Here is a 9,598-nt window from a genome sequence, read left to right as displayed (position 1 = left end):
TTCTTTTTTTTTTTTAGCCTTTCGCTTAAGTCATCAGCTCTTTGCACGTCAAGGTGAGTTGTCTTTTCAGAAATACCACAGATCAGGGAAAGAGGTCCAGGGGGAAGAAAGTTAAATAAAAAGCTCTTTAAAATGGTATTCATAAAGAAAAAGACAAACAATGTACTTGTTGAAAATAAAAGCGCACGCTGAAATCCATTCTGATGACAGTTGAGAATGCAGGCTTTATGGGGGACTTCAGCCCCATCTTTGCCATATCTTTTAAGCATGATTATTTACTTAAAAAAAACAAACCAAAGCCCCAAGTCTGGCATTGTGGACGACAGGCCTTTGATTGAGCTCTGAGCTTGAATTCTTAACTAATAAATTGTTCCACGCCTTTGTCTGGGGCATTAACAGCAGTGGTCTGCGTTTTTCTTGCCCTAATCTCAAGAATGCAGCAGCCTCTTGAGAAGCTCAGGGGTTTCCTCCTCTCCCAGAGCCAGGTCTTCACTTTGTTTTCTTAGAGGACTCCCTGGATTGACAGGCCTCACCGTTAGCTCTCTCCGCGGCCATCTGTTTTCACCGATTCTGACTGAACACATCAAAGTCAATCAAGGCTTGCAAAGCATTTTAAAAGTCACACACCCCCGCGCCGTGTGGGAGAAATAAAGCAAACTTTTCATCAGGCTCACAAAAAGAGACGGTTTGGACTGTGTGTGTTTGTGTGTGTGGTTTTCCATGTAAAGGTGACCTGGGAGGGATCCCTTAGCTCACAGCACAGGTATGAGCAGCTTAGCTTTGTTCAGCGCCTACTCTGACGACAGCTTGGTGAGTCACCTAGACACATAGACTAACCTCCTTTGGTCAGATTCCAACTATTCACTGACAACTCCCTGACAATAAAATAATCATTAGTGAGATTGAGACACATGACGTATAGTTTTCAAAGAGCAACATTGTCTTTGCATGGTGATAGAAGGGGATAGCCATAGACAACTTTGTAAATGTAAAACTATCAGCAGTGGTGGAAGAAGTATTCAGATCCATTACTTCAGTAGAAATAGCAGTGCAACAGTGTATAAATACTCCATTATAATTAAAACTCCTGCATCTTACCTGAGTAAAATTACAGATTTTCAGCAAAATGTACTTTGATATCAGAAGTAAAAGTATTCATTATGCAGCACAATTTTATTTGATCATTATTAATAATACATGAACACTTAAGCAGCATTTAAATTAAATTTAAAAATGTCTTTATACTGTTGGGTAGTTTAATCTACCACCATCCGTAATGTCTTATAAACAAATCTACAATCTAATTTATTAATCTACGGAGTAACTATAGCTATGTAGTGGATGAAAAGTACAATATTCCTCTCTGGATTGTTGTGGAGTAGCAGTATAAAGTTACATAAGATGAAAGTAATCAAGTAAAGTATAAATACCTCAAAATTGTACTTAAGTACTTTTATGGTTTATGGAAAGGATGGAGGGAGGGATGCAGTGTTCATGCTCGAATTTCTTGTTTTCCCTTTCAATTGTGGGTTTTACTTTGGTTAATGTATGAGTACGGTTATAAAGGATATCACTCATTTGTTTTCTCTGTGGCTTATAAACTTGTGACCCCGTTCCAATATATTATTGTTTTAAAATACCACAAAACATTTGACTAAAGTATAGTACGTTAACTACAGTTACATTCTACCACAGTTTGAACATTGTGAAAATTAATAATATTACATAATAGAAAACACTGAGAGGCTTTGATAAGAATTTCAGAGATTCAAAGTATTAGCCATTATTAATTATTACATAAAGGCAAAAACACATCACAATTGAATTTATGGTGGGTTTTTTTATTTGGAAACGATAACCAATCAGCTATCCCAGAGGGCTCAGCTCAGCCAATCAGAGGCAGCAATGAAGCTCCGCGTGAGGGGAGGAGGGCATGGACTGGTTACCTGGTAACGACTCAAACACTGTGTTGATAGGATGGCAATGCGGAAGGTTTGGATATTAGCTGCTTTTCACCCCACTTTGTTAATTTGTTAATTAATTAAAATGTGCTAATTTGAAAAACTGTGCCAGTTATATCGTCAGCGTTTCTTTTAGACTTTTCTTCAAAGTAGGCTTGAAACTACTGTCGTTAGTAGGACGTAGTTACGTTGTCCCGTTGCCTGTTTTGTACCTGCTAGCTTAACGAAAGAGCAAACACCTGTGTGAACTGAGCTCCATACCGTTTAGTTAACATTGAATTAATTCACGAGTGAAATAAGGTTAGACTCATCATATGAAACCAGAAGATAGACTGAAGCTAAACTTTTTGTGTCGGTTTTAAAAAGCAATTTCTTCGACACACCATTTGCTGCATGAGTGAATTATCTTTGGCAATTATAGCATTTTCCATTTGGCCACGCAGTGATTTACTCCAGCATTCTGCTATTATTTGGTCTAGACAGTATGATTCAGAATGCATTTAGTTGTATTTATTGCTTATCCTGGTCTGAGATAAATATGAAGAGATTAAATGTAAATGTTAATTTTCTACTTTGCCACAGTTAGAAAGTTTTTGCTTTGCCTCGTGCGTCACTTTATGCAAATGCAGTGATGAATATTTCTATCATATTTCACAGGGCTTGACGGCTAAAGCTAGCAACAAGTTGGTGATCACCTCAGTTGCCTTTCAAGACCACATCACTCGCAGTCTGCTGCATCCACATTTCTCACTTTCTGATCCTTTGTTGAGATGCAAAAGAAAAGCACCCAGAAATCCTCAAGCAAGAAGAGGAGTGGAAGAGAGGGGTCTGCAGAGACAAGATCAGCAGGAGGAGAGAGAATATGTGCTTGATTCTGCTCCACCTCCTTTAACACTGGGTAAAACAAACACTCAAACACTCAACAAACATTTTTGGGGACTTTTATTGATGTGGTTCATGAATATATAACCAGTATTTTTCTGATTTCTTTTAGCTCAGAAGTTGGGTTTGGTGGCCTCCCCTGCAGAGAGACTGACAGAGGACGAATGGACGCAGGTCAAGGCGAGGTCTGTTCAGCAGGGGGAATCAGCTCAGCCCTGTGCAATATGCAGGGAGGAGTTTCGCCTTCAGCCTCAGGTATTCCCCCAACACAGTAGCTACTGTTAATACTCTTTCTTTCCTTTTTTTTTTTTTTTTTTTTTTTTTTTTTTTTACATCTTTCCAATGTTCTGTCTGTCCTCAGGGAAACCTGTGTTTCCGTATACACACATATGGGAACACACACACAAAGCCCACCTCCCACCTCCCCCCTGCAGTTCCTGTATGTTCTAATCTGTGTAGACAACTGTACAAATTTACCCATACTGCCTTGGAACTCAACTGTGACGTGATGATGTAGCAATCAGTGTGTTACTGTGAGGGTCATTCAGTCTTTTACACCTTTCCGATCCCCTTTTAAGATGCCAATCTCCTCAAGAATGCAGGACTAGAATAGGCGGCCTCACAAAGCACAGTTGCCATAGATGCACGTGTAAATATTAGTCTGACTCAGGGGGGGAAAGAAAAAAGTTAATTAGAGCCTGCTAACAAGGGAAAGTGACAAGAGGGAATCTTTGTTGATTTGGCATTTTCCTGCAAGCCTTCATATTGTAACAATGCATTTGTGTGCTGCTGTCTTGTGTTGCATTCAAGCATTAATATGACAATTAAAAATGCTTACAGCAGCAGTTGTTCTGGACTTAAATATTTGCTTCTCTATCCAGCTCATATATATATATATATATATATATATACATATATTTTAATACCAACCAGAAATTGTCTGTAACAGGACAGGATTTAAAAAGAAAAAGAACCTCTGCTTTCTATTAAATTTTGATTCCATTTCTATATTGTATGTCGGCCCATAAACTGTAGCTTGTAGCCTTACAGCACTGTGAGAAGTGAAATTTCTCTGTGGTCTAATGGCTTGTCGAGCTCCTGGAAATTGTACACTGCAGGGGGCCCTTTCACTGGTGATGGAGTGTGTTGGTCAGGCCAAAAACAATGGGAAATCAATATGCCTCCCCCCTGCCCTCTAGAGATCTGAGTAAACTGGTTTGTGTGCCAAGCTCCATAGCTGTGGCTGTCTCCTTTCAGACGATAAAAGAATCCCTCTCACAGGTAGAGAAGACTATAGTCCGGGTCCCAGCCGGCCCACTGGGGGTCATGCTGACTCCCTCTATCCTCTCAGCAAATAACACTTAAAGGCAGATACACACATTCACATACGTGCATGAATACACACAGATTTAGCATGGCTTAAGGCTCACATACACACACCGCATGTGCACAGACTGTATACTGTATGAAAGCTTTCCTAAGCACTTAAAGAAAACCTGACAACCAATACACGTTCGGCAGCATCCTCTGGAGACATGGCAACCCAGCCAACCTAAGATTGGTTTAGATGCTTCCTCTTGTTGTCACAATTTTCATTTCACATGTACTAGTAACTTATGTCACTGTTTCTTTTTAGGTGTTGTTGTCGTGTTCTCATGTTTTCCACAGAGCATGTTTGCAGGCCTTTGAGAGATTTTCTGGGAGGAAGTGCTGCCCAATGTGCAGAAAGGAGCAGTATGAGACACGGGTGATCCGCGATGCGGCTCGCCTCTTCAGACACCAGTGTGCCATCAGGTACACGCAATAAACCATATATTTAAAATAGAAATGGATAAAATACTTTATAAGTTAGTTTGCAATGCCTGTCCTTAGAATTAGGATTCTGATACTGATACCTCAACTGATACAAATTCCCAATCCAGAGCTACACCAGAGCTCTCTTTTCCCCAAATTTAAAATCTCTACACCTCTGTATAGTCACTGGAACAGTTTTTATATGTAGGATAACATGAGGTTAGGGATTGCTGTAGTGCTAAAATGTAAAAACATTATGTTCTTCAATTCTTTGCAAAGCTTGACTTTTACCACATTTTTGTGTCATTTAACTCAGTTTTGAGAGCATCCTATCCTGATGTGATCATAGCTTTTTTGTTCTTTTCGAATGTATTTTGTGTGTGTAGAATTCAAGCATGCTGGCGAGGCTTTGTTGCTCGAAAAAGGTACAGAAAATTGAGAAAATCCATCTGCCCAAAAGACAAACAGCTGCGACGCAAATTCTTCGAAGCAAAGGTGAGTTTGGACTTCAAATCGGCATTGAACACATCAGGTTCTTATAGATTAACAAGACACTGAACATACATGAGGTCACATTGCCTAGCATCCGTCTCCTCAAGTCTCCTTGTTTTCCTACATGTCACTCTGACATTTTTAGACTGTTTAGTTGGTTAAATAAAGCCTGTGACGAACATCACATCTTGAGGGTTGAGACATGGGTTTCAGGGACTCATTGACCCCACTGCTAACACACACACACCTTCACCTGCTCTCACCCTCTCAAGCTCCTTTGATGCTTTGTGAATCATACACTGTTTGTCCACTAATGTGGAGAGAGTTTTGTGTTTTAGTCAAACAGTCTGGACATTCCAGGGTCAACACAAAAGCATGATGTCTCCTGTGCATGTTTGGGTCTGGTATTCCTTCATCTATCTATATGTCTGGTGTGTATGTGTGTGTAGCTCTGTTACTAGGCTTGATGGGAAAGGGTGAAGAGGTGAGGTTGACCAGGTTGTTTGGAGATGTGACGCAGGTTGTCATTTCAGGCTTTGTTCTCTGGTCCTATTTCAAAGCTATAAATCATGCTGCAACTGGACTTGATGGAGGGATTATTTAAAAGTGGCCTCAAGAGCCAGTGGATGGGGTTGTTCGGCTCTGAGGCTGTGTTGCCGTCAGTGTGCCTCTCAGGAAAAGGGAACATTGCCACCTAGTGAACCTCCCCCAACTGAGGCCTTGGATGACCAAAGACGAGACCGGTCACCATTTCTCTTAACCAAACATCAGTTTTTCAGGGATGCAGTGAGTCATTTCTCATATAAATTCATCTAATAACCCTGCTTTGAAATAGTTATGTCTTTGCTGTATGTCTTTAAGAACAGACCGTATTTATTTCAATGTGGAGTGTTGTAATCATGCAGAGTGCTCCTGCGCTTCAAAGAGGCTGATTAAGCAAAAGTGACAAACGAGTGAGGGCCACACTTATAATGTGTTGCAAGGGTTGGAGTGTCCTACCCATCCCCCTGTCAGTCTCTATCATCTCGCCTATAAACCATGCCTTTAACATGTCACGTAAAACAAAGACACAGCATTCACTGAGCCAATTAACTGTGTTCTAACACATTAGGTCTGTCCGGGTCCACACGCTCAGGATGGAGTCATAGGCCCTGTCAGCCACTTTACATTCAACTTGTGTGATTCAGTGGTTGTGGGTGGTCATGAGATTGTCTCATATCTTTTGTCACACTGAGGATGATCTTCAAGAGCTTTGAGCTGCGCAACACAGCGCTGACAGGTCTGATTGACTTGATTTTCAAGGGGAAGACTTATTTGCTTAGCTGACTGTAATGCAAACAGGCGTGTTGGTGCTGGGCTGGGACCTGTGTGAGACGGAGAAACCTATTCTTTCAGTTTTCCTTGTTATAGCAGGATGCAATAAAGCATCTTTGTATTATACAGCCACAGGTGTTCCCTGGAGGAAAAAAAAACTCCTACATATCAGGTCAGTTTCAGAAATCTTATCAGCTGATCCAGATGCCCAGCTTTCAATTTTTACTCGCTTCGGAGGTCCGACCCTGAGTCAACACATTAAGGGGGACACTACCGACATCTAGATGGATTGCTGTGAGATAACGCCTCTGCGCTCCACCTCCTCTTCCCCCCTCTGTGTCCTCTCCCGTCCGCATCTCCTGTGGAGCAAGGCAAAGTTCACCAGAGGCTGTACTGTTTGCCTTGACTGTCGAAAAGTCAGCCAGGCTCATAAAACCCTCCATTCGAACGGTCAACAGTTGTTTAATTAGTGATAAAAGCCTAGCTGTAAAGCAATTCTGATGCCACTGTGACAGGCTAAGGGATGGGGTTTGTGTTTGTATGTGCATGTAGGTGAGTCATAGACAGCATTAACGTCAGCACCTGCTTCCACACATGTACTTGTTTTCTACATATGTGGAAGCAGGTGCTGACGTTAATGCGACTCATAGTATCATGTTGCAGTAATCACATTACTTTTCCCAGATATAGTGCAACACATTAATGTAGAGCTGCAACTATTAGTTTGATTGACAGGAAATTATCGCCAACTATTTTGATAATTGATTAAGTAACTTTTAAAGCAAAAATGCCAAACATTCCCTAGTTTAAGCTTCTCACTTTCATGTGACCTTCTGATCTTCTGTTGTGCAGACAGATTGATTAATTGAGAACAATCAGCAGATCAATCCACCAGTTGCAGTCTTACATTAATGTATAGTTTTATGTAATCACATACAGTCATTGAACTAGTGAAACAAAAACAAAAAATCTTACGACAAGGCTCTCTTGGTTTTTCCAGACCTTTCACCCACATCTCATGGTATTCCATTGGTGGATGCAGTTTGCTCAGTTGTCATGGAGATGGTTCGGTTGTTATCATTTAATTGTCAAGATGTTGTTGCTTATGTCACATGCAGAAATGAATTGGTCAACTGCATTGCGGTATTGAAACTTATATATATAAATAGCCTATTCGTTGGCTATTGAATATGTTTTGGATATAAACATGCATATGCAGGCATTAATTGTTGCCTAGCAACAGCTGCTGTAAATGGGAGATAGATGAGTTCTGGGCGGACAGACACTGGAAAGAAGTCTTTTAAAATCGGTCAATTTGAGAATGGAAGTGGTGACCGGGTGCTTCAGTGAATGGAGATACTGTTTAAAATGTAGCTGGGAAAGACTGAGGTCACGAGTCCAAGTCCCCAGTACCAGACACCAAAAATGTAATGTCTTTGAAATGCCTATGGTATTTGGATTTATTACATATTTTTTTCCAACATGAATGTCTGAATGCTGTTTCAAAGCCTTCTTCACTCTGTTAGGGATAACATTATGGGGAGGAAATACTGAATCATTTATTTATTGCTCTAAAAGTAGTCAAATTTGAATATCCTTGGTCTTAAAATACTGGAATCAATCTATAAAATACCCAGACAGAAAAAGTGTCAGAGATGTGTGTGTTTCCATGTTTCCCAGCACTATCTTCCTTTTTTTACTGGTTTCCATTAATTCTCCATGTTAGTGGGAGACGTGACTGTATTGATCTGGCTGTTAAACAACTGCGCCCTGTCAGCGTGCCTCAGCCATTACAATACACACACAATTAGCCTTCGCCGACAACACGACTCTATTGTGTATCTGAATGAAACATGCCTCTTTTGTGCCACTAAAATGGTTTTTCTAATTAGTTGCAGGAGTTGAATGACAGCTTTGTCCGATACTGTCACACCGACACGGAGGCTTTTCTGAGTGATATCAACCGCTCGCTGTCATCAAGCAGACGAGTGTTCCAGCAGCTGGAGAGAAAGCACGTCTCCGAACCTCAGGAGGACGACTGGGACCGAATACAGAGCCAGGTCAGGAACATGACGCACTCTGCTGAACCAGAAGCCACTTCTATCATAAAACAAGGCCCCGTAAAATCTAATCTAATCCTAGTCTGAGTCTTCTCCTCCCAGCCTTGCCTTTCCCTTGACATGTTAATGCTTGCATGGGGACGACAGTATCACAGCTGCAGTGTAGAAAGTACACATCTCTCCAGAGGTGATCGTTCACTTTACCAAGTGAATGGCAGTGGGTAGGCTAACAATCCTGCGTGTTTACAAAAAACATGAGCCAGTCTGATAATGCACGGCAGGCAATTCATCGCCTGGACTGCTGCGGAGGAATTGAAAAGACATTAAGATTTGCTGTTCCATAAGGCTCCATTGTTGGCTTTCATTGCAACCAGTACCATTTTCCATAGAGGGGGTGGGGTGTGTGTGCAAAGAAGATGTCTTTTTTTTTTTTTTTCTTTATCTGGTGTGAAAAGGTTGAGCACAAGGCAGGAGTGGCTCAGCCTTGACATGGAGTATCAAACAGTGAATGTGCTTTCAACACATACCTTGCACCTTTTTCACGGGTGCAAACTCTATAAAGCGGAAAAGCAGCTCGTTATGAAACATTTAATGGCAGGGCATGTTGGGCCCGAAATACAGGAAGCTGTCTCTGGTTAATCATTGGCGGAGATGTGCATGTGTTGCTTTGTTTTTATAAGAATCACTGATAAACATGTTACCACCTCATGTCTGATCAAACCTGTTGCCAACAGAGTTCTTTATAATGAAATGGCAGTGGCAGGGATAAAGTCACTTCATCTTTCGAAACAGACAAACATAAAGGTGGAGGTGTAAATATTCTTGAATTGGTTGAAGAACTTATATTGTTTCCTACTCTGACAGGTCATCCAGAGAGGTGTCTGGGACTGCCCCATCTGCCTGACTGCATTGTGCAGTCTGAGCCTCCCAACAGAAGCAGGTACATCCAGCCATCAACGACCCAGACGCACCGTGCTTCTGTCCTGCTCCCACCTCTTCCATCAGCTCTGCCTCGAGGCCTTTGAGGCCTTTACTACAGAAAGCAGACCTTCCTGTCCCCTGTGCAGATCTGTCTACCACAAAAAACTCCTCTAA

General features: G+C 41.4%; 1 protein-coding gene across 1 annotated transcript; it reads left to right on the top strand.

Annotated features, from left to right (window-relative positions):
- Positions 1–1,977: 1,977 nt before the first annotated feature.
- Positions 1,978–9,598, top strand: rnf32 (ring finger protein 32). The gene is made up of 7 exons (XM_070927921.1): positions 1,978–1,992; positions 2,619–2,859; positions 2,956–3,098; positions 4,480–4,637; positions 5,024–5,132; positions 8,336–8,503; positions 9,368–9,598. The coding sequence occupies exons 1-7, from the start codon at positions 1,978–1,980 to the stop codon at positions 9,596–9,598; spliced, it is 1,065 nt and encodes a 354-aa protein (XP_070784022.1).

The sequence above is a fragment of the Enoplosus armatus genome, chromosome 21 (genome assembly GCF_043641665.1).
Source record: "Enoplosus armatus isolate fEnoArm2 chromosome 21, fEnoArm2.hap1, whole genome shotgun sequence".
Lineage (NCBI taxonomy): Eukaryota > Metazoa > Chordata > Actinopteri > Centrarchiformes > Enoplosidae > Enoplosus > Enoplosus armatus.
Note: the sequence above shows the minus strand (reverse complement) of the source record. Positions and strands in the feature narration are given on the sequence as shown.